This window comes from Penicillium verhagenii (assembly GCF_028828195.1).
Source record: "Penicillium verhagenii strain IBT 33310 chromosome Unknown utg000003l_segment0_segment0, whole genome shotgun sequence".
Classification (NCBI taxonomy): domain Eukaryota; kingdom Fungi; phylum Ascomycota; class Eurotiomycetes; order Eurotiales; family Aspergillaceae; genus Penicillium; species Penicillium verhagenii.
Window position 1 is genome coordinate 653,288 of NW_026643167.1, and position 23,984 is coordinate 677,271.

General features: G+C 47.4%; 9 protein-coding genes across 9 annotated transcripts; 5 read left to right on the forward strand and 4 right to left on the reverse strand.

The window, feature by feature from the left end:
• Positions 1 to 976: 976 nt before the first annotated feature.
• Positions 977 to 2,111, reverse strand: N7466_001650 (uncharacterized protein; the record flags this gene model as incomplete). Its single annotated transcript, XM_057161048.1, has 2 exons — positions 977 to 1,975; positions 2,052 to 2,111. The coding sequence occupies 2 exons, from the start codon at positions 2,109 to 2,111 to the stop codon at positions 977 to 979; spliced, it is 1,059 nt and encodes a 352-aa protein (XP_057024333.1).
• A 480-nt stretch (positions 2,112 to 2,591) lies between these two features.
• Positions 2,592 to 4,079, reverse strand: N7466_001651 (C2HC5-type zinc finger protein; the record flags this gene model as incomplete). The annotated part of the gene is made up of 1 exon (XM_057161049.1): positions 2,592 to 4,079. One exon carries the CDS (start codon positions 4,077 to 4,079, stop codon positions 2,592 to 2,594), a length of 1,488 nt encoding a protein of 495 aa, XP_057024334.1.
• Positions 4,080 to 4,863: 784 nt separating this feature from the next.
• Positions 4,864 to 5,967, reverse strand: N7466_001652 (DSD1 family PLP-dependent enzyme; the record flags this gene model as incomplete). The annotated part of the gene is made up of 1 exon (XM_057161050.1): positions 4,864 to 5,967. One exon carries the CDS (start codon positions 5,965 to 5,967, stop codon positions 4,864 to 4,866), a length of 1,104 nt encoding a protein of 367 aa, XP_057024335.1.
• A 1,025-nt stretch (positions 5,968 to 6,992) lies between these two features.
• Positions 6,993 to 9,373, forward strand: N7466_001653 (pentatricopeptide repeat-containing protein; the record flags this gene model as incomplete). The annotated part of the gene is made up of 2 exons (XM_057161051.1): positions 6,993 to 7,559; positions 7,652 to 9,373. 2 exons carry the CDS (start codon positions 6,993 to 6,995, stop codon positions 9,371 to 9,373), a joined length of 2,289 nt encoding a protein of 762 aa, XP_057024336.1.
• Positions 9,374 to 10,608: 1,235 nt separating this feature from the next.
• On the forward strand, positions 10,609 to 12,265 carry N7466_001654 (xenobiotic compound monooxygenase, DszA family; the record flags this gene model as incomplete). Its single annotated transcript, XM_057161052.1, has 4 exons — positions 10,609 to 10,722; positions 10,781 to 10,969; positions 11,028 to 11,275; positions 11,347 to 12,265. The coding sequence occupies 4 exons, from the start codon at positions 10,609 to 10,611 to the stop codon at positions 12,263 to 12,265; spliced, it is 1,470 nt and encodes a 489-aa protein (XP_057024337.1).
• A 722-nt stretch (positions 12,266 to 12,987) lies between these two features.
• N7466_001655 (Yip1 domain protein) lies at positions 12,988 to 14,117 on the forward strand (the record flags this gene model as incomplete). Its single annotated transcript, XM_057161053.1, has 3 exons — positions 12,988 to 13,075; positions 13,157 to 13,571; positions 13,649 to 14,117. The coding sequence occupies 3 exons, from the start codon at positions 12,988 to 12,990 to the stop codon at positions 14,115 to 14,117; spliced, it is 972 nt and encodes a 323-aa protein (XP_057024338.1).
• Positions 14,118 to 14,849: 732 nt separating this feature from the next.
• Positions 14,850 to 17,403, forward strand: N7466_001656 (uncharacterized protein; the record flags this gene model as incomplete). The annotated part of the gene is made up of 5 exons (XM_057161054.1): positions 14,850 to 14,883; positions 15,173 to 15,459; positions 16,206 to 16,427; positions 16,485 to 17,010; positions 17,063 to 17,403. The coding sequence occupies 5 exons, from the start codon at positions 14,850 to 14,852 to the stop codon at positions 17,401 to 17,403; spliced, it is 1,410 nt and encodes a 469-aa protein (XP_057024339.1).
• A 921-nt stretch (positions 17,404 to 18,324) lies between these two features.
• On the reverse strand, positions 18,325 to 19,098 carry N7466_001657 (uncharacterized protein; the record flags this gene model as incomplete). Its single annotated transcript, XM_057161055.1, has 1 exon — positions 18,325 to 19,098. The coding sequence occupies one exon, from the start codon at positions 19,096 to 19,098 to the stop codon at positions 18,325 to 18,327; it is 774 nt and encodes a 257-aa protein (XP_057024340.1).
• Positions 19,099 to 20,181: 1,083 nt separating this feature from the next.
• On the forward strand, positions 20,182 to 23,727 carry N7466_001658 (ATP-dependent 3'-5' DNA helicase; the record flags this gene model as incomplete). The annotated part of the gene is made up of 1 exon (XM_057161056.1): positions 20,182 to 23,727. The coding sequence occupies one exon, from the start codon at positions 20,182 to 20,184 to the stop codon at positions 23,725 to 23,727; it is 3,546 nt and encodes a 1,181-aa protein (XP_057024341.1).
• Positions 23,728 to 23,984: the final 257 nt, after the last annotated feature.

A 23,984-nucleotide genomic window follows, 5' to 3' on the forward strand; every position in this document is an offset into this window, starting at 1 on the left:
TGCCAGGATCGCTTGGTTTTAGCTCCCTCACTCGCCAATTTCTGCCTCTAGTCGCTTAGCAAGCCCAAGCCTGCTTCAATGTAACCATCCAATCTTGGGTTGCTTTTACGCGCTAGTGATGGACGGGATGCTTGCGTATCTGAAGTCCCGCCCCTGTTCAATACCTAGTAGCTATCCTAAATCTTATTACTTAGGCTCCGGTGGTTATTCCTCCTGTATAATCTATTCATTAATTAATTCCTCGTTCTGCCTAATTATCTACTTCCCGTCTTTTTACTACTTTCGTTGATTCTAACCTTGGGGGCATAACATCCTTTCCCCTAGGCATGTTAAGCTAACCGATCTGCTCTACAGTAATAAAAAGCAGTATTCAACAAGAGTCATGCTCAATAGTCAATATGTACCATTTTAATCTGAATCTTACACACATGCGTCATTTTGCCTATGAGATATTATTATTATTTTGCTATACACCGGCTGACAGCGTAAAATAACAAATCGCTCACGCCGAAACTGAAAATCTAACGAACCTACTGGTGGCTTTAAGCTAAATCAGCTATATACATGTAATGAGAGTCTGCGAATTTGCCGAAATTATATGCACATAGTATATGTATAGTGTCAGATATGTATATGTAGGTTGAGAATTACAACATTCAATATTACTATCTACTAGTACATATGTGCATTGATAGACGCTTTGACATATCAATATAAACCATCTGCCCTACAAGGATTGGCTAATTTGAGCCGCTTCCTGACTCAAGTGCTATCTGGAACCTTCAAACATTGAATGTTATGACCTTCAAGGATACATATAATATCAAATATATACATACATGTAAGGATAACATTTGAACATTTGAAACCTACAAGGTATTCAAACGACGTTTCAAATGTTGATGAGGATCGCCAACGATGGCAATTTATAGGTTGTAGGGCAGTATATATATATAGCATCAGTTGATGTATGAAATCAACTTCTCTGGATACTGTGTAAATATGTAGTTACCCTTTGCACCAAAATACGTTTCGGTTCTTCTTGGTCTGGATCACTCAGCTGGTGGGAAGCATTGGGGATGACCAAACTGCATGGGTCCCAATATTCCATTCCACCGACGTCGATAGCCCTCTCCCACCGTTGGAGAAGCGCAGCCTTATTGACCCAGGAAGGAACAGATTGGTCCCGACCCGAATATAAAACTAGCAGCTTCTGGTTAAGAAGGCCCCTGACCCCGACCATTCCGAATGTCTGAGCAAGGCGCTCGTCGCTGAGGTCCGAACTAAATAGATCATCCTCTTCGGGGTTTTCTGGACTGTCAGGGCTGGTCAAGCTCAAAAAGCGCCGGCTGCTCACCGGTGCCGAGGTTGGATATCCAATCCGCCCAGTAACAGACAACGGTACAAGAGTATCCACGGAATTGCCATCGTCATAGGTTTTTTTTCGCGCCTCTTCCACGGCCTTGTTGTAAAGGTCACGCATCTCAGAGGGACTATCACGCTCGGTTCCGTCATTCAGAACTTGAAGAATCCCCTCACGATCCGACACAGGGGATTGCATGATAGCTCCATCGATAGCGGGGCGTAGGATAGGTGTCCAATCGCGATCGAAAATAGGATGTGCAAGTCGAGGATTTGGACAATTGATGTAATGCATTACGTCTTGGCAACCCGTGGAAGAACCCATAACAACCACTTTTCCAGCTCCATAATGCGGTTCCTTATAAGTTCGAACATAGTCCACACATTGCGCGATCTCGTCGATATCCTGGCCTAGTCGGCCCATGCCCCAACCCCCATAGGAACAACTCAGAACCAAATTGAAGATTGTCCATTCTGTTCCCTCAAGTGCAGATGCCAGATCCGCTACATATTCGACTGTACCGAGACCATCACCTAATCCGCCAACAAAGATAAGAGTATGTGGTTTGCGGGGGGATCCACGGGTGTGTTCGAAGGCGACAAGCCGGGAAGTCTGTCGAAGCAAAACAAACAAATATTAGTTCTCGTCAATTAGAGTGTGGAGATGAAGTTTTGGCAGGGTGAGTCACAATATGGTGTAGGACACCTGGCTGGCCGCGAGCTAAGGAGCTCAGAGCTTTGATTTGCATGGTGCCGGTAGTTGTGAGTTGTGACTTGCAAGAGAGAGAGAGAGAGAGAGAGAGAGAGAGAGAGAGAGAGAGGCGGCGGAAGGTGGAGGATAAGATAAGACAATCTACAAATCAGATAAGTCGCCGATTACGGAGAATCGGATAATCACGGGGCGTCCAGTGGTGGAGAATCGAGATCAAAGTGAAGAATCTCAATGCCGAGCGAGCGCGCATCGCGCTTATTTCAACTACTAGATGCAGCCTAAGGTTTGTTCCCAATCATGGTGGATTTTATGAAGATACTGCGGATTATAAAGTCCAAAGTTGCAAACTTCAAAGGTTCACGGTGATGTGTAGCCTAGTACTAGTATATACCGTCTACAGCCTTGTCATCTTTGTGTTTGTTCTGTCACTTCTGTGTCTTTTGGAGTTTGTCTGTTCTTTCTATATTATCTCTCCTGGGCCTTTGTCTCCACTCAGACCCGATAGTAGCCCTTCAAGTCACCTGCTATGCCCTTCTAGACCACCATCTAAGATCCAAGATTCATTATCGTCATTGTCATCTTGTACCCGCCGCCATATCTGTTTCGGCTCCGATTTCTCCGATTTCTCAACAGTTTTGCCATCCGGGGCACGCCATACAGGTCGCATTAATCCACCAGCAGCAAGAAGCGGATTGTTGCTAAATGCATGCTGACCGGGAGACTTTGAAGAGGCTTCCGCATTGGTATCTATCAGATCCAACTCATTAGGCTCTGGCGTTGGGTCCACGGCTGCGGACTGATATACCCGTCGAACCTTTCCACCTTTGATATCAAGGCTCATGACGGTCTTCTTCTTTTCCCACTCCGGCCGGGCCTTCTCCTCTAACTCGCGCTGGATTCGCTGTTGTTTCTTCAGCGCGAGCGCTCGCTGCGCTGGACTCATCCACAGAGTCGCAGCGGTATTAGGGGTTTCAAAATCGGCCGCTTCGTCGACAACCTTGGTCCTTTGGGCATTCTGCGCTTGAAAGTTCAGAAGTTTGTCGCGGTGGGCCCTAGCAGCGTCTAATTTGCTAGGCGTCAACTCAGATCCAGAAACTGGCCGTGGTCCCCCATCATGATGTACACCTTCGTTGTGAGCGCGCATTCTCTGTTGGCCACGCTCATTGCGAAGTTCTCGAATCATACTTTGCACTTCTTCCGCCGATAAAAGTGGCGTACCACAAAAGGAACACGGCTGCAGCCCTTCTAATGCACAGATTATTTTCCCACAGTTCAGACAATTCGGAGCAGGATCGAATAATGGATGGATCGACGCGTAGCAGGTACATTTTCGTCTCTCTAAGCTCAAACCGGGGTTGGTTGATACTTCCAGCGCAGCGATGGCAGCCGTCAAATCGGTAATATTGTTGGTTGTGAGAGACTCGCCGCCCTTCGAGGGCTTGGGATTTCCTGTTTGTCGAGCTGATTTGGTCGTTTTTGATCGCACATTCGGCAGCAAATCGGATATCACCGGACCGGCAGCGGACGGCGGGGTTTTGGAAGAGGTTGGCATCGGCGATTGGTCGCGCAATGATGTTGATGAGCTAGGCGCGAAAAGTCCCGAAGTAGACGACGACAATGGGTGTTTACTAGCCGACATGTAGTCTTCAACTTTATCCGCCTTCATATAGCCTCCTCCCACGTTGCCAAAGTTGTCTGGACGGCGTGGTGGACCGGCACTGTGTAGCGGCTTCTTCTCCTTCTTGTTCTTCCCCCGAGGGCGATCATTGTTCGTGGATGAGGTATCGCGGGTATAGGAGGTTGTCGATTGTGAATCACGACGTGCATTGAACGATGTGATGTATTCCAAGGCTGCCGGGGAGTCGCCGAGGAGATTTTTGAGGTGATCGGCACAGGCATCTTTGGATAGACTGGCTGAGTAGTTGACGATTTGTTTCAAAGACTCTTCATCCAGCGGGAGGAGCTGGCTGATCTGAGATTGGGCCCAAGATTCAAAGGCGGCCATATTTATGAAAGGGTGGATGGAGGATAGATCTTGTGAAAGCAGATGCGGGGAGACCACTTCGAAGTGGGACCAGGTGGAAGTGTGAAATTGCGGGGAGTTCGGAGGTGCAGAGGTGAAAGTGAAGGCGCGGTTGACTCGTGAATCTCAAGGGAGTATGGTGATATGTGACAGAGATTCCTAGTCAAGAGCAACAGGGGTTGTTTTGTTTGCACTGCACTTAGAATCCGGGCTTCGCTTTTTGCTGTTGGAAAGCGGAAGCTGTTGTCAAATTGGTCGTGCGGGTGCCAAGAGAAATACTGAGCCGGCGCCTACAGGGCTACGAGTTTGTTCTGTTTGTGTTGATGATTAGTATTTACTATCAAGCATACTACTACCTTTGTCCCAGAACCTCCCCCATATAACGCCCTCGCCTCTACGGCAGCTATTAAAGGAGATAATTGGACCAGGTAAATTGGTTCCCGAAAATAATGTTAGCCCGATATGGTACGTCATCATAGATGACAATCAAAGTTGTATCGCACGACGATGATCAATAAACTGTCTATGTAATTTTCTTTTCTATCAGCTTTATGAACACAATGAAAATGCTAAGACAATATGCCATATCAGTGAGCTCAAAATCAACTTTGATGAATAAACTTGAGATTTTTGAGAGGTCAAAGAAAGTATAGAGAAGGAAAATCAGACATGAGGTGTAGAGAAGGCCCAGGAGAGCAATGAGCCAATGACCATCATCTGGTTCATTTCTCGAAAGATGAAGCATATAAGCGAACAATATTTCTCTTCATTGTACCTTTCCTCTCGAGTCCACGGGCCAGATTTCCTCAATAATGCCCCTTCGGTGGGCATAATAAAAGTCATGTAAGTTGACTGTTGGATCAATATGGCTAGGGACCATCTCCACGCGGTCACCAATGGTCAGAGCCGGCGCACTGTCGTCCCAGCTAAGCGAACCTTGCTCATCACCCAGAACACCATAAGCGTACCTTGAGTCCTTGCACTCAGCTAGGCCACTATCCGTCGTCAGGGACTTCAGTCCCGTATCAATCGTAACAGTCTGAGGGCCTTGCTTGCTCAAAACAGTTGACAGGAGTGTGAGACTGTTGGAATAGAATGTTCCCACGGCATTTCGGTAATCGGTATCCATGAAGATGAACGATCCAGGCTGAAGCTCCGTAACGCCTGGAACTGTTGCGCAAAACTCCGCTGTACCGGTCCCTCCGGTTGTGACGACATCCATTTTGAAGCCTGCCTCCCGGAACGAATTCGCCGTGTCGGTAAGGATTTTCATTGATTGTAGGCACTGACTTTTACGCTCCTCTCTGTCGTGCAAATGCTGTAGGTGGCCCTCGTAACCTTGAACGCCAATCAAGTTTAGATGCTTCAGCCTAGCAACATGCTGTGCGAGGGCCATGGCTGGCTTCCCAGGCTTGGCACCCGTGCGGTGTAGGCCAACGTCAAGGTCAATCAGAACGGCGATTGGCTCCTGAATGCCTGATGTTGCCAGTGCCTCATTTATGGCGGTTGCACCAACTTCACTATCCACCACGATTCGAATGTTCCGGTGATAGCGATACAGCTCCACGAGCCTCTTCACCTTCGCAGGCCCAATAATTTCACATGTAATCAGGAGATCATCGAACCCAGCAGCCGCTATCACCTCCGCCTCGCTTACTTTAGCCACGCAACCTCCAGTTGCTCCAGCCTTGGCTAACTTGCTCGCCAGGATGGCGCTCTTGGTCGTCTTGAGGTGGGGGCGGATGTTCAATCCTGTGGGCAGAAGCTTATCCATCAATTTCTTGATGTTTGCCTCACAGAGATCAAGGTCAACGATCATTGAAGGCGTATCAAGGCTGTCAATATGATCACCGACTTTGGGGGAATACATGGCTGTTGATGTCGAATTGGGGTGCAAGGAAGAATAGGAATGGAAACAGTATGAGTAAAATTCATCCAGTGGTTCTTGATGAAGAGAAGTTGCCGTTACTAGAAGGCTACCCCTTTTATCCCTTACTGTGTGGGATCACAACGTTATGGCGGGGTACAAGGCCTGAGCGCCTGAAGCAACCAAACTGACCGACACTTGACTCCGGAGCATCTCCGAGGAACCAGTGCTGCTAACCCCAGGGCAATTATTGATTTTGAAGTTGAAACTCAAGCACAGGAGAGCATTGAAGGGAGCTATTGGCAGACTTGATGGAGGTGTCGGTAAAAACAAGCTTGGTGATTGAAGAAGTTAGTATGCGATACAACTGGAAAGTCGGAGGTGACGCGCCGATATCAAAGGCCATGACTAACACATAGTAACACCCCCACGGCGCGCGTATAAAGAACAGCGCGGCTTTTGGTTCGTCATTTAGGACCTCCTTTTAGCCGCCTAATCAGCCCAATCAACAACCTGAAAGAATGCCAGAGTAATCCTACTACATGTGCGGATGAATCCGCATATGTATCAAGGAAATGATGCGGACAGAGGCTCGAGCAGCCGCTCGGCGTGGCAACTGCAAATCCTTGATTCAACGAATATACTACCTAGTAGGCATGCTAGATACTACAGCACTAATAGTATTACGACATTCTTAACTGTCAAGTTTGAAAATCACACAGTAGTAGTACTTACTAGTAGCTAGTCACGCAGACAGCACACTTGTTTATTAACTACTTGGTACTAGTAGCAAGAAATGTGTCATTGTTGCCTGGGGTTTAAGGTATCAGGTATTTGTGCCTGATGGATAAGGGAATGGATCTAGCCCGATTCCTCCTAGTGGAATTCATATCGGAAATAATTGTTCACGTCTGCCAACCGCCCATGATCCTTATTTTCCAGCAGAACAGGCGACATTTTTCCAATACTCCAATCAAACTACAGAGCTCGGTGACTGATAAAAAGCCAAGTTTGCCTTTCACCTGGAAATGGCGACTACAGGGGCTTTTTTGAACAGAGCTTTACGCAGTCGACTGCTCCAGCAACGACTCAACCGCAGCAGCGTCAGTCAACACTTGGACTTGCGGACTGCGTCCAGAATTCTACGACCTTATGCGACAACAACTGCAGCGCAAGACGAACCATATTCAAACACAGATTCAGAGCCCTCCCTCGCATCCCTAGCGGCGTCGCAATCAACCTACCCTGATAATGACAATGCCTCCGGTCGGAAATCCCGTCGCCACAATATTTCTTCGCGTGGGTCTGGAAATCGGGAGCTTGAAGAGTTATTGATGGAAATTGCGCAGCAATCATCGCCGCACGTTAATCCCAAGCATGTTCGGTTGGAGATGGAGTGGGTACAGGATCCGCTTCTACTGGCACAGCGAGTCTCGACGGCCTTAAAAGGAGGCGACCCTGCCATGGCGGTGGCCCTCGCTCGGGAGGCAACGAAACAGATACCAGGAACCAAGTTTGTAGTGGCATGGAACCGGATTTTCCATTGGTGTTTTGAAAGGGGGCATCCGAAGGCGGCCCTGCGGTTTTTCAATGATGTGCGTTCGCTCGGCAAACATATACCACTACGTGGTTTCTTCTCCCCCCCCCATAAAAATCGCCTCGCTGACCCTTAATCCTGAATCGATAGATGAAGAAGCGTGCCGGAAAACCAAATCCCCAGACTTTCACGATCCTGCTTCGTGGACTTAAGAAATCCCTCAAAGCCCCTGGCTTCAACATCGTACGCACAGCGGAAGCTATTTACAACTCGATCTCAGCTGAGAACTCTGGAGTCGAGCGCGATATCATTCACACCAATGCGATGCTAGCAGTCTGTCAGTACCAGGGTGATGTGGACTCACTTTGGCGCATTGCTGGGAGTCTCCCAGAACAAGGCCCCGAAGCACCGGACATGACGACTTATACCACTATACTGGGAACCCTCTTGTTCGCTCATCGTGAAAAAATAAAGACCATGGATGCCAGTCAAATTGACCGCATATTTGCCCTCAAGGCTCAGCTAGTCAGTGATGGTAAAAGGATATGGGCCGATATTCTCTACCGCTGGAAAAATGACAATTTACCTCCTGACGCCCAGGTAGTGCATTCAATGTCTGCACTACTGTTGGAAGGCGCCAGCGATCATGACTACTATGACGTTCTTGCTCTCTACCATCAAACTATGGGTATTCCCATTTTTGCCAAACAACCACCAGAAAGTACCAAAAATACGCCCAACTCGATGTGGAAGACGAAACAAAGCAGAAACCAGGAGCCGGCTGTGGAGGAGGACGTTCCGTTTGTGGACGAAAACAACCAGAAATTGAAATTGGACAAGGATGGGACGAAGGAAGAAGAAAGTTCTTTCGAAGAAGAGCAAGAGGAAAACTTTGACTTGCTCTTTGATTCTCTTCCTGAAGGGCCAGTGCCAGAACTTCAACCTGGGAATCAAGATCTTACTTTGATTCAGGAGGCGTGTCTCAATATCACGCAGGGCAGTAAAGCTGGTTATGAATACTGGAATCATTTGACGTTGGGTTCGACACCATTGCGTATCAAGCCCGATGAGGTCGCCACCACGCAATTTCTGCGTCTTCTCCGGGTATCACGAGCAAGCAACAAGGCACTTCAAGCCATTCGGGACCAGTTAGCACCTTCTGGCAATGTCAGTGGCAAGGTCTTGCATATTGCTCTCTCTGTCTGTCGTCGCGATAAGCACAATCAATCGTGCCTCGTGCATGCGAATGCCCTTATGGACATCATGGGCGAATCTTTGCTTCTTCCTGATCCTCGAGCGCTCCAGGGATATCTTGAATTGGTACAATCACTATCACAGCAGCCAAACCTTCTCTTGTATCTGCGAGGCTTGGAAATCGAGGAAAGGCGTGAGGGTCGTACCTTGTTGACACTAGGAAAGAAGTTGCAAGTGAATCTTCACCTTTTTGCACTAAAGACTCTTCGACCCCATTTTACCCGACTTCACGAGGCCATGGAGCATGGGAAACAGTCACCGAAAGGCCGTTGGGACACTGGTGTTCGAGAGGCTGTCCCGGGGCCCCTTGCTGTCAAAACAATGGCCCGCATTCGTCTCATGATTGATGAAGTTTTGAAGTCTGAATACTCGGCTTTCCTCTCCAAAGCTGACCGCAAGTTACTCCGATCAGAATCCATCATGCTTAAGAAGTATTCTGATAAGGCGATCATTGAGAAGTTCGGTGAAGGATTTGTGTTTTCTACGCCCGAGCAGCGCAGCACGCACCACTCGAGAAAAAACAATGCCGAGGCATGTGATACATCCAAGCTGGATGGGCAGAACCCCGTGGAAGGATTAGAACCTCCCTCTTTTCAACCCACAGAATCCAAGCTCTGAGCTCCTGACCTCCAGTGCAGGTAACCATGTTTCTTTTCGCCCATTCCAGCTTTACTGCATTAGTATTGGAAGCCCCCCCCCCCCCTTTGTAAAATAGATGTACCTATAATAACTCTTGTTCTACATACTTTTTGTGTTAGCCTTTTCTGTATATTTAAAAGAAGAATAGAGCATGGAGCACGTACGCTCAAGCTTCAATTGATGGTACATAGGAAGAGCATTCAAATGATTCAATACCTACCTATATATACATACATACATTGGATATAGATTCCACATACATGCAAATTAGACATCTGGACATCTGGATACTAAAGTATACACATATATATTATACATATATGTATATATTGATGTATGTATGGCTAACTACATACTAACATTGAACTATTAATCATTGATTCAATATTCAATGTTACACACATCAATTAATATATACTAGTCAACTGGTAGCCCTCAAGTGCTTCGATAATTGATAGTACCTACATTTACTATCAATATACATATGCACACATATATGTACATATATAGTATATAGTATTAACGAGGGGAACTCTATATACTACATATACTATGTCATCGAAGTGCACAAGTCGATCCAGTACTTAAGACGCGTGGACAATACCGAGACTACTACCAGTTGACTAAAGAACAGTAGTTAACTAGCAGGAGGAGGCCCTCTCTAGGTCAGATCAGAGCACTTAAGACGTGTAGGAGTGTGTATTCCAATCAATCTAGTCACTACAGGCGCTATACAGTAACATTTGAAGGACAGGCACCAATCAATGACAATACCACTGGTAACGGCACGTCAGGGCTATATAACGACATGTCAGGACATAATCCATAATCCCCTACTACAATGTGTACTAGTACCTAGTTACAGCACTTGAGGGTGCCGATACAAGTGTCTTGGCTCAAGTGCTGCATATCCACATGTGCAGGTAGCACTTCCTTCGGCGATCTTCCGATCGATTGCGTGAGATGTGCACATTATGGGCCAATGTTGATAATTGCCTTTGGGGTGATGGAGATTTTTCTCCGAGATTTTTCTCCGAGCTTGATAGAAAGAGCTATATTTATTCCACTCACCACTTGTGCATCTTGGAATCAGTACATGTACCTTGATCAACTCGCAAATTTCCAAAGGTTGCACTTTAACAGGAAAGATAAACTGCAACTTTGGAAGGTTTCGCCTTAAGTGAAGACAGACCCCAATACTGGATTTGATAACCATGGACGATATGAACAAATTCAGTGGCCCAAGCGGTTTCAAGGGCAAGAAGCAAATCCTGCTCAATGCATTTGATATGTCAACAGTGGGACACTTGTCTCCTGGGCAATGGAAAGTGTGTTTGATATTTGTTTCGTGGAGATGAGCAAATCCTTGGCTAATGGATATTATAGAATCCCAAAGACAAATCGGCCACGAAGCGCAAGCTTGATTACTGGATTGAACTGGCCAAGTTGCTAGAACGCGGTGGTATTAATGCCTTATTCCTGGCAGACACGACGGGAGCGCATGACACCTACCAGGGCAGTGCAGATGAGTGCATCCGGCGAGCTGCTCAATGGCCGATGACGGATCCAACCATTGTGAGTAGGAGTAGACTTGAGATAGATCATAGCCAATTCAAAGCTAACCACCCTTTAGCCAATCTCCGCGATGGCTGCAGTGACAAAAAACCTTGCTTTCGGCATAACAGCTTCAACGTCATTTGAGCAGCCGTTCCTACTCGCCAAGCGATTTTCAACCTTGGACCATCTGACTAACGGCCGAATAGGCTGGAATGTTGTTACATCATATAAAAAATCCGCTTTCAAAGCCATTGGTCTAGATAGTCCGATCTCACACGACGAGCGCTACCGCCAAGCTGACGAGTATTTGAGAGTCCTCTATAAGTGAGTGAGATCAATTCAGATGATACTATAACGTCCACAGAATGCTTACTGACCAATACTTTGGATCATAGGCTATGGGAAGGTTCTTGGGCACCGGATGCACTCTTACCAAACCCGGACACCGATTCCTACATCAACCCTGAGAAGATACGCACGATCCATCACAGAGGGAAGTACTTCTCCTTGAATACCAGACACATCGTGGACCCTTCTCCTCAGCGTACACCGTTCCTCTTTCAAGCAGGTACCTCACCTGCAGGAGCGGACTTTGCCTCGACCCACGCAGAAGCTATATTTGTTTCCTCCCACTCACCCGAAATTCTTCGGCCCAAGATTGAGAACATCCGTAAGCAAGCAGCAAAGCTCGGTCGCGATCCACAATCCATCAAGTTCTTCGGTACTTTCACACCCATCGTGGGGCGAACCGATGAAGACGCACAAGAGAAATACGAAGAGCTGAAGAAACACGCCTCAGTCATCGGTGGATTGGTTCTCTTTAGTGGCTGGACAGGCATCGATATTTCCAAGATTCCCTTGGATCAAGAGATCAAGCCAGCGGACTCACTGGAGGCTGGAAAAATCACCAGTCTCCTCGACTCTTTACTCAAAACAAGCAAAGACGTTCCACGCTGGACACCTCGCATCGTCGCAGAGAAAGCTGCTATTGGTGGCCTTGGGCCATTGGCCATTGGCAGTCCGCAGACTGTAGCGGATGAGATGGAGCGTTGGGTTCGCGAAGCTGACCTAGATGGGTTCAACATTGGCTATGTGACCACACCGGGCACATTTGAAGATCTTGTTGATTTGTTAATTCCGGAATTGCGGACGCGTGGTCTTTACCCTGAGGCCCCGAGTGACTCCGATGAGCCTCTGACGGCTCGCGAGAAGATTTATGGTAGAGGTCAGAGGGAGTTGCGTGATGATCACCCGGGGACTCGGTACAAATATGATTTGTACCAGGAAGATCCACCGTACGTTGAAGAACAATAGATTTCAACCTTGAAAATGTTTCAACGTTGCATCCTTTCAAGGTTTGAAATTTTGAAAACCCTGGGGTTTACATCAACTAGTATGTACTCAAGTGCTGCGCGCTCGGCATCGATGACCATTCCAAGAGCGATTAAGCCAGTGCTCTTAGAACATTCCAAGGTCAGAACATACCAGTTGACTAGTTACAGTAGTATGTATATATACTAGTATGTATGTAATATCCATCGATGACCTTGCGATGATGCAGTAGTAGGTACTACACGTACACGCATATAGGTACTAGTACGCAGCTGATTCTTTCCAGACCTTGGGACAGGCTCAGCGACAGAGCAATAGAGTAGACCCCCCAGGTAGCATTCAAATAGTTGTCTTTCTCAAGTGAATTTCTATTGTCAAATCCGGGGATTGAGATAGAAACAACAGGAATTATGAGTTTCGGATATGAAGATGATTGTTAATGATGAACTTGACAGTTACATACGGAACATCAATAAAAGCGGGGAAGCTGGTAATGTTACCATGTTATGACCAACACGGGACCATGTAATGCCACTCTAGCCTCTCCGGGAGAGCTTCCAATGACAAGCCTCCAAGCCATTAACAACCACGTTATACTTCACCTGTCACAGTATTTGGCGCTCCGGTTCTGAAGGGTGATGCTTCTTAATTAATTTCCCTCAACACTATCCCTCTTCCTTTATCCGCAGTCAACGCGAATAATCATGACGAGCCTACAACACGGCCTGTCGCATGGCGACCTGCATGACGACGAATCCCTTCTAGACGATGATTTGATCGATGCCGATGATGGTGAGTGTCTTTCGCCGCCTTTTCAAGTTTGACCATCTATCTCAATTTATTTGCTGATGTATTAAAATTCCGGTCCTTTAGATATCGAAGCCGATGACCCCCTACACGAAACTTCCGACACAGCCCCTCTCAGAGGCAACATTGAATCCGACTCCGGCTCACGAGGGGGTGGTCGAACTGGCTATGGAAACTATCTCACCTCATCTATCCCTGGTGAAGATCGCCGCGCGACTCAAAACACCATCGATGAGACTGTCTGGGCCACCTTGTCGCGCGACCTGGTTGCCGTCGGAGAGAAGATGCGCCAGGTCCTGTGGCCCAAGTACCTTCTGGGAGGTATGATGCAACGCGGTGGGGGTGGTATCGGTGGTGCTGCGGAAAGAGGTGAGGTGTCTGGATTCGGTCGTAACCTACGCGGGCTCGTTGGACGCTGGCCGGATGCCGATGTGGTCTTGCAGGGTGGAATGAGTGATGGGCTGCGCGACTGGGACCTATGGTACGTTGTGGATATTCTTTTTTGGCTAAGCCCCAACGAACCGGAAGCTAATTTGTTTCGTTTTCTTCTTCTTTAAGGGGTCCTCTGGTCTTCTGCTTGGTACTAAGCTTGTTCTTGTCCGTGGCCAAAGGCGACCAATCATCGCTTGTTTTCTCCGGTGTTTTCTGCATTGTCTGGATTGGAGAGGCAGCTGTGACACTTCAAATCAAGCTTCTTGGGGGCAAAATGTATGTTCTATTTTCATATTTTGTCCCGACATCAATGGGCTATGCTGATACTTATGACTTTCTTTCCAGCTCCTTCTTCCAGTCGATATGCATCATTGGTTATACACTATTTCCACTTGTGATTGCTGCTTTGCTCAGTGCACTTGGCCTGCCTACTATTGCCAGAATACCTGTTTACCTCGTCCTTGTGGCTTGGTCGCTGGCAGCAGGAGTGAGTATCCTGGGCGGCTCGGGTGTCGTTCGGAACCGAGTGGGCATTGCCGTCTACCCACTCTTTGTCTTCTATATCTCGATTGGGTGTCTCTGTTTTATTAGTTAATGGAACAGACCAATTGATGGACTGTCCGCTCTTCTGATCCCCAGGCGGTCCCGATCATGGTGGATCTGGATTATGTTCCAAGGTTACAATGTACATCATGGGAGGAAATCTCAGAATGACATCGCTGGGTAAACCTCTACGATTACGTTTTTTTTTTTTCTTTTCTTTGCTTTTCATCTTCGGTCATGGCCTATTCAAGCTCCGAGGACCTGTATCGCGATACCTTTGTTTTCTCCGACATGTCATATCATATCTCGTTAAGCTCTTCTGTGTTTTAACCTCACGTTGACTAGAAATGAGGCTATGGCCATTAGCATAACGCATTAGGGAGTGGCGTGCATTAATTGTGTATTAGATAGAACAACATGTCTATCAAGTTCAAGGCGCTTCGCATGGAAGCTATTAATGTTGTCTAACTGCGTCTGCTATTAAACTCGTAAACATTTGTTGATATCAATATTGGGTTAAAACAGTTGAATGAAGCCCAAAGTCAATGCGGGGCGAAGCGGTGACCGGAACAACACTCAAAACATCTTCGCCGCTTTCCAAACTTCGTCTTTTCCCTCCCAACCTTTAGCGCCGCTTCGACTTTGATCCTTTTCGTCTAGACCGCCTGTACCTCTTATCTCAACCTGCTTTACTCTAATTTTTTGGAATTTGAAACCTCACCTACCAAGGATCATCTGCAACTCTTGCATCAGCCTCAAACCGTTCCGTGGCTTGGTCATTGTTATGGCTCCTATGGACGAACCGGTGACCACGACGGGTGAGTACTTGTCCTTGCTTACCTTCTCTTTTTACCTTTGTCTTGAGTCTACTGTGGCGATCCGCATATCCAAAGGCTGCGCGTGCAAGCTGTGGAAAAACCGCGACAGCAGTCGGAGCAACCCGCCAGGTGGGATTATGAAGAGCGACAAGTCCTTATATCTTGGACACCAGCTGCGCATTTCTCTAATATTTGCCTCATGCATCCTATTCCCCTCGCGGGGAATCTGTATTTTTTTTCTTGTATTGATGGAATTTCCTCGAGCTAACACGGTGCTGTGATCTTCTAGTGACCGGCGGAGAATCTCCACCTTCCGATAATGATGCCAGCGGCGAGCGCCCTGTTCGCAAGCAACTCAAAGAAACCTCCATCGATTCCACCCATACCGCTGTGAACGAGAATTCCAGTACCCGCAAACGCTCCTTCGAAGAATCTCGCGATCACCATGATGGCCCCTGCGAAAACGGCGAGAGTCGGCGGAAGCGATCGCGAGAAGGCACACCGGAGAGTACAGATACCAAGAAAGAAGGATTGACTATGGGCATTTGTGCTGGTCCTGGGGCCCAGTCACCTAATGTAAGTGAAAACATTATTTCAACCACTTTTTGACTACCACCTGGAATGGCGTTGGACTCCTACCGTCATGATTTATTCCTCAACGCACTGTGAGCCACACTTGGTTCCATACCCTAAGATTGTGCTCGTTGAAACATGCAGTTATGCGGAGTATGAGCAGACAGGAGGCGCATTCATGTACCCTGTCAATCCAATCATGAATTTCGTCTCCAGAATCTTGATGACGAGCCAATTCGTCTGGCAGGGGCACATCGGTTTCATGGGCAAAACTACATTTTTCTCCAGAGTGCGTCTTTGAGGACAGCAGAAACTCCTTGGGGGGAAGCAGAAGGATCCCGGGAGGATTCACCCCACTGAAGCATTTTGACCCTGGTCTTTGCATCGGTCCTGTTGCCAAGAGGCACTTTTCATATTTGCGCTGCCTAGCAAACCTTGAATTTTGAGCCGTGCGCCTTCTTGGAATTCCCTGCCCATATTATCCAAGGCTTTCATGTTGCCCAGCTCTATAGGCAAAGGCGCTCCCGGGTTCGACCTGGAAGAAATCTCCCGAAACCCCCCCCCCCCGTGGATAATGACTATCCTTTGTTGAATTTGAACTTTTAAATATGATACTTCAACTCCCCTCATGAACCCCAACAAACCACCATTCCAGTTATCTTGCACAGGCCTCCCCGTTCAGAACATACACACAGGAATTATTAAGACAAAATACCAACCAAATGTTACAGGACCCGAAACAATCGGAGATTAAAACCACCTCCGCAACCATGGACGATGAATCAGCAAGATCTCTGACGAAGAAGAGAAGTCGCGAGCAACTTGACGACAGTTCCAAGAAGATGGAAGCAACGAGCGATTCAGCAGCATGCACCGCTCGTTCTGTTGATGCAAAGTTCACTATGGATGGAGAACCCGAGAAGAAGCGACACCGTGATGGCTCTCAGGAACTGGAAGTTAAACCCGACAATGTTAGTCCGACTTTAATTTGAATCCTGCTTGTAGTGCATACTAATATTTTGGAACAGAAATTCGCCGCAAGTGCATTTGGAAAAGCAGTTGCGTCTCCCTTCGCCTCACTAAGCAAGATCCAGGACTCAACCAAAGACAATAAAACCCCCGCTTCTACCTCTGCATTCGCTTCGTCTAGTCTGGCCGCATTTGCAGGCTCAGAGAGTTCACCTTTCGGTGCACTAGGAGGCTCAAATACCTCCGTCTTCAACCCTGGGGCCTCGGGTACAAGCAGCTTTTCAACTCCATCAGTCTTCAGATCCGCTTCCGGTACAAATAGCTTTGCAGCTCCCTCTGAAACCTCCGCGTTCCGTGCCCTTGGAAGTGGGTTTACAGGTGTTGGTGGTGGGTTCGGAACTGCTGCTAAAGCTGGTGGCCTGACCAGCTTTGCGTCAGCCAGCGCTCCAGTCCCTCTCGGTGAATCGAAGGCCAAGCCCCTTGGTGCGGAAGATTCGGATGCCGACGAGGCCGACACTAATGAAGATGACAACACGAACACATTCGAGGCGTCTAAGACTGATGAACGTTTCTACGTCCAGACAGGTATGCTCCCGGTAGTTTATTCCCGGTACCTGTACTAACTTGAGTCATTCAGTTGAAACTGGCGAAGAAGAGGAAGAAACTGCATTTTCCTGCAAGGCCAAGCTGTTCCATTTTTCAAACAAGGAGTGGAAGGAGCGGGGCATCGGCACTTTCAAAATCAATGTTCGCCGGAATTCTAATGGCATGCGAGCCGGTCGTATGATCATGCGGGCCGATGGCGCCATGCGTGTGATGTTGAACAGCCCAATTTTCAAGGGCATGAACTATGGGGACGCGAGCAATGAAGCTCCAATCAACAAACAAATTCTTCTGGCGAGCTTGGAAGAAGGTCGAACTGTGCCTTTGTTGTTGCGTGTAAATTCGCACTTTCTCATTGTCCCTTCTTGGATTTGATACTAACTTTTCTTGTCAGACCGGAAACGAATCGTATGCGAGAGAACTCTACGATACTATTGATGATCTATTGAAGGAGGCAGACGCATGAAGTCAAATTTTTCAGTCTACCTAGAAGGATGAGAAAAGGGAAAGATTCCACCGAACCCCTGGAGATCAGGTGTAAAGAGGAGTTTACACAGTTACAGTGCGCAATATGTCAATATTAGCGATCGATAATTCACTTATTGTCTGTTACCTAGCACCTACAATTCTTTGCGAGATCAACCTTGAGGTTTCTCAGGCTTCAAAGAGATCAATTTTGAGGGCCAATCCCGTTGCGCCGCTTACTCATGTCTGCTCGCCGACCTGAGACCAGCATTTACCGCAATCTGAAGCACTGTGGCTTCCTATTCAACTTTTTGTCAAAGCCTCCAGGTTGTCATTTTTTTCACAAAACAGAGGCAAAGACTACCTAGGTAGTCTAATGGATGGGCAGAGAGTTAATTCTTTTTGCCGCCTAATTTCCAGGCGATATTTTATTTAGTCTTGTCGGGAAGGGATCATGTAATAATTGCCAGCATGTGACGACGGCGGAGAGACTTGGAATTTGTCAGGATCATACACACTGTGCATGGGCCTAGGTGAGGTCCACAGGTCCACTTTACTTGGTCATTGGACGGACACTGTCGCATCTGAACCTTCAAATGTTGGAAGGCAATCTATGTAAAGTTTCACTTCATTCAAATGTTTAGGGCAATGAATACATAGTACATATAAGCGGTAGGACTGATTGTAATTCAAAATACATACGCCTCGTACATATGTACTACAAACATTCCTTGATCGTTTCTAGATACATCATTGGTAGTACTACATACATAGTACATATTGATGTAGTAAATTTTGGACATCATCTCAGAAGCTTCGACTCTGTACCGATCAGCTCTTCACGGTAACAACAAACAGCCGTGGGTATCGCAGCAAGACTCGGCCATCGGCAGACACGGGATATGCATTTTCCAGGCGCCTTAGGTACTCTTTCAAAAAGGCATCTTTCTCTTCCGGCTGCAAGGGATCCACGTAAGGTCTCAGTCCAGTCCCTTTGACCCATTCAATGATAGCCGCGTGATTCTCAAGTGAATGATAGTAGCTTGTATGGAAGAGGTTCACTTCCGAACAAAGCGGCTTAAGCTGATCATAAATCTCCTGTGGTGACTGAAATGTATCTCGACCGACGGATTGCAATTTGGTCGCCCAGGGTCCAGCCCTAGCAGTTTCCTCCATAAAGACATGAGAAGGCTCATTGAGATTGTCCGGGACCTGGAAAGCAAACACTCCACCAGACGGTTGGGTTTTGATCAAGTTCTTGAGGATCCGAATGCGGTCTGCTCTCTTAATCCATTGAAAGACGGCATTGGAGTAGTAAAGATCAACTGGAACTTCAGGCGTGTATGTATTCAAATCTTCGATACTGAAAGTCAAATGGGGTAGGGTGGATTTGGCTTTGTTGATCATGTCTGGGGATGAATCCATCCCTACAAGTTGTGCGTCAGGGTAACGGGACTCAAGGACAGCCGTTGAGTTCCCTGGCCCACATCCTAGATCTACTACTCTTTTGGGGGCTTGGAGTGGAACCCTGGCGAGGAGATCGCGGGCTGGTTGGGTGCGCTCGTCCTTGAATTTGAGGTATTGTGTTGCACTCCAATCATGCATGTTTGCGGGGTTGATGGTGGATATGGCAATGCGTGGCGGTGCTCGGGGCAGCAGTCCTTTCGACAAATGGAGGAGGGACATGTCAAGACCTTCTAGTTGGTTCTGAAGATTTGAAATTTTGCAACCTTGGAATGCTTTTTAGAGTACAATGACAAGGCTGAGAGGTGATGTTCACCTTCAAATGTTTCCGCGATGGTCTGTACCAGGTGGATACTAGTAGACGTAAAAGGTACGGAAAATACTAGTAGTTGACAGCTGATGACTTAAGAAGCTCCAACTCGGAAGTATTATGACATGAACAAAATTCAAAAGGTGTACATTCTCAGACGGAATATTCCCCTACTTATATTAATGGGAAACCTTACGGAAGCTTATAAATGAAATATTGAGCAGGAAACTGCCGATGATCGGACAATGGGCTGTGGTCGAATTCAGGAATCCGGTATACGCATTCAACCTTGGTAATTTCCATAAAGCTCAAATAACCAGAAAGTACAGATTGTTACTAAAACCATAATAGTTAATACCTGGTGAAGCAGTTCAAAAATGTTTTATACATGTAAATATGCATGGCTAATTGGCAATGTGTATTGGTGTAATACTAGTACTAGTTAGTTTTATGTACTGTGTGGTAAGCATATGGTGACGTCACAGTATTTGGATTGATGCCAGATTTCCCAGGTTCAAAGTCCCACAAACAATGGGAAAAGTGAGCACGTCACGTCACGTGCCCCTTGTGTAAATGCCAAAGCCGAACTTGTAGATCAGATCCAGATGTCCCGGGCATGAACATCAACCTTAACATCATGATGAAGATTGGGATGAAAATTAAAATTTGACTTTGAAGCGCACATGAAAAAGAGTCTAGATTAATTGAAAAATATGTAATAAGTAAGTACTATATATGGCCATTTATTACATAGTACCGACTACCACTCTCATCCATTTTGGGTTAAATGGGGGACACGTGATAACGCGTTTTGCTTCCAATTCATGAACCATTTTCAATCTTCCTTCTTTCAATAAAAACTTTCATTTGACAATCACTTGAATCATTACCTAATATCGCGATGGGGCATCAAAATGGCAGGTCCTCCATTACCCACGAGGCCGGTATCTTTAAAACGAAAGCTCAGTCATGACGGCGACAAGCAGGCTTCACTTGCATCCCTTGACACGCCTGTCAAATCGATTGTTGAATCCGCCGTGGTTCGTTCTCCCCCTACATTATCCGAAACGTCGATATCGGAAAACGGATCAATCAAGAAAAAGAAATCGAGCAAAGGGAAAACCACATCCGCGACTCCAAACCCCAAAGGCCAGAGAAATAGGACTCCGGTTGCGCCATGGCCGGATGCACTAAAACGCTTGTCCCAAACACAACGGGCGCTGAATCTGGTCTATACATTCTGCTGTACGCGGAAGCACTTTGCGACAACCTTCGATAACATCAAGGTAGCCGTGCAGGCACAGCTTGGTCAAGGGCGAGAGCTCACCATTGAAGATATTGCACGAGTCAAGGCCCTGGTCCCGAAAGCGGTGCGATTCGAGTACGTCGATGAGGCAAAATTAGAGTTGACGGCTGGGGAGAAAGATACAATCGATTATGGGATGAACCACCGACGTGGTCCTTGGACAGCGGAGGAAGATTGGAACAAAGACAATTCCGGCCACGGTCAGCACCAAGAAAACCCAGGGATCCCTACCAAAAATGTTCTCCTATTCGAATTCGTGGACGAGGACCTCAAGCGAGAAGTCATAAACCCGAAGACGGGAGAACCGACCAAACCGGCGCGACGAATGAGAGATGAAGATCTCAAAATGCCCGTCTATAGCCAAAAGCAGATGCTGAAGCTAATCGAAAAACGCAATACTAAATTTTCAGATGCCATTGACGCATTTCTCGTCCGGTGTGAAGATCAAGTTATCGACCCTTTGCTGGTATTGGAACAAGAGAAAGATTTATGCATCCCCACGCCTCCTGGCAGTGAATCCAGTACCCCTGCCGCAGCCAAAGCTCCGTCCACCATTCCCAGAGAGCGGCTATCTATTGCGGAAATAATCGCGGAAATCCGAGAGATGGATTGGTATCATGCTCAGATTGTTCCTGAAGGACATCGTGTATTCGATGCCCAGTCTCCCGTTTATGGGGAGTTGACATTCCAGTTATCGCAAAACCTAGTCAATACCTTATACAACACAAAAGGAATCACTCAACTATACTCCCACCAGGCGGAAGCAATCAATTGTCTCTATGAAGGTTACAATGTGATTGTGTCTACTTCGACCAGCTCAGGAAAATCGCTTATCTATCAAATTCCCATGCTGCACGAGTTGGAAAAAGACCCCGATAGCAGGGGCATGTACATCTTCCCTACCAAAGCGTTGGCTCAAGACCAAAGACGCAGCATGATAGACCTCTTGCAATATATGAATGGTCTGCAATCTATCCTAGTCGAAACCTTTGATGGTGACACGCCAATGGAAAGCCGAAATCGTGTTCGCGATGAAGCACGGATCATATTCACCAATCCCGACATGCTACACATCACCATCCTGCCCCAGGAGAGTGCGTGGCGCACCTTTCTGAAGAAGTTGAAATTCGTGGTTGTCGACGAGCTACACGTCTACAATGGTTTATTTGGATCCCACGTCGCGTTCATAATGCGGCGGCTTCGCAGAATCTGCGCCGCGGTTGGCAACCGCCATGTCAAATTCATATCGTGCTCTGCCACTGTTGCAAACCCTGAAGCGCATATGAAATCCGTCTTCGGGATACAGAATGTCAAGCTCATAGATTTCGACGGGTCTCCCTCGGGCCGAAAGGAGTTTGTCTGCTGGAACACCCCATTCAAAGACCCAGCGGACCCAACCTCCGGACGCGGTGATAGCGTTGCTGAGACTGCGCGATTATTTTGCCAGTTGATTCTCAGAGGTGTCAGAGTTATAGCCTTCTGCCGGATCAGAAAACTCTGCGAAATTCTCCTGCAGGCTGTGAGAACTGAGTTCCAAGGACTCGAACGCCCAGAGGTGGGCAAACTGGTGATGGGTTACCGGGGTGGCTATAGCCCCCAGGATCGTCGTCGAATTGAGAAAGAGATGTTCGAAGGCAAGTTAATGGGAATCGTGGCGACGAACGCCCTCGAATTGGGCGTTGATATTGGATCCCTGGACGCGGTCGTCACTTTAGGTTTTCCCTATTCAATCTCCAATCTACGTCAACAGAGTGGCCGTGCTGGACGACGCAATAAGGACTCATTATCGGTGTTGGTCGGGGACAGATACCCGACCGATCAGCATTATATGCAAAATCCAGATGAAATCTTCACTCGGCCCAATTGTGAACTTCAGATTGACCTTACAAATGAGCTCATCTTGGAAGGGCATATTCAGTGCGCGGCATTCGAAGTACCCATCTCTCCGGATGAAGACCACCTCTACTTCGGGGAGCAGCTCTACGCCGTTGCCGCAACGCGTCTCATCAAGGATGGCATGGGCTTCTACCATTGCCACGATCGCTTTCGACCTCAACCCTCAAAATGCGTCTCCATCCGTGACACAGAAGATCAGCATTTCGCCGTAATCGACACAAGTAACAATCGCAATATCGTCCTCGAAGAAGTGGAGGCCTCGCGTGCCTTTTTCACCATTTATGAAGGCGGTATCTTCTTACATCAAGGCGAAACCTACCTCGTCCAGGAGCTAAATACAGAACGCCATTTTGCCCGCGTGACTCGTGTTCATGTTGATTGGAGCACTATGCAGCGCGACTTCACCGATATCGACCCCATCGAGACAGAAGCCATGCGCCTTATCAGCGCAGATCCGTCGTCTTGCCGCGCATTCTTCGGAGCTGTTCAAATTCACGCTGTCGTATACGGGTTCTTCAAAATAGATAAACGCGGCCGGGTACTCGATGCAGTGGAAGTTGACAATCCACCCATCGACATTCTAACCAAGGGAATGTGGCTTGATGTTCCATCGTGCGCAATTGTGATCCTGGAGTCACACAGACTCAATATCGCAGCTGCCATTCACGCCGCTGAACACGCGGTCCTCTCGCTTCTTCCTTCATTTGTCCTTTCATCCCCCGGTGACGTTCGCACAGAATGCAAAGTGGCCAAAAAAGAGCTTGGCCGTCCATTCCGCCGCGCAAACGAGATTTCTGTGTCCAATGGAAAAGAATTCCAGAAAGTCCTCCAGCCGCCTTCCCGACAGCGACCTGCTCGTCTCACGTTTTATGATGCGAAGGGTGGCTCGTGTGGCTCTGGTATTGCAAGTAAGGCATTTGAATTCATCGAGTTACTCCTGCGGCGGGCCGTTGCACGTATCGAAGCATGCGCCTGTCTCTCACCACAAGGCTGCGTGGAATGCGTGTGTGACGAGCGCTGCAAGGAGATGAATCTCGTCATGAGCAAAGCAGGTGCAGGAGTGATTCTGCGATGTTTACTTGGCTGGGAGGTGGATGTCGATGCTTTACCATGGGGTGAGGATGTTGATGGTCTAGACTTTGGGGTTGGGGGTGGTGGCGAGTTAGCGGGTGGATATGAAACAGTTGTGAGGGCAAACGAAATCCCATGGAAGGCTGGATGTAGCTCCGAAAGCTCCAACGTACCGAGTACCTACTAGGTAGTATGTACATCCACATAAGCATACTGATCGACACAAATTGATGGATGCTCTTGAGCTTCGTATCCATGTATCAACCTGCGTTCTAGAGACTCAATTTTTGAGATTTCAGACAGTGACCTCTGAACCAAGACAAAGCACCAGGCAGTGCTTAGGATAAGCCTTGCAAGCACAAGAATAAATTCAAAGCGCAAGCAAAACAACACACATATGTATCATGTGTACATCCATCCATCCATCAATATGCATGGTAAGAT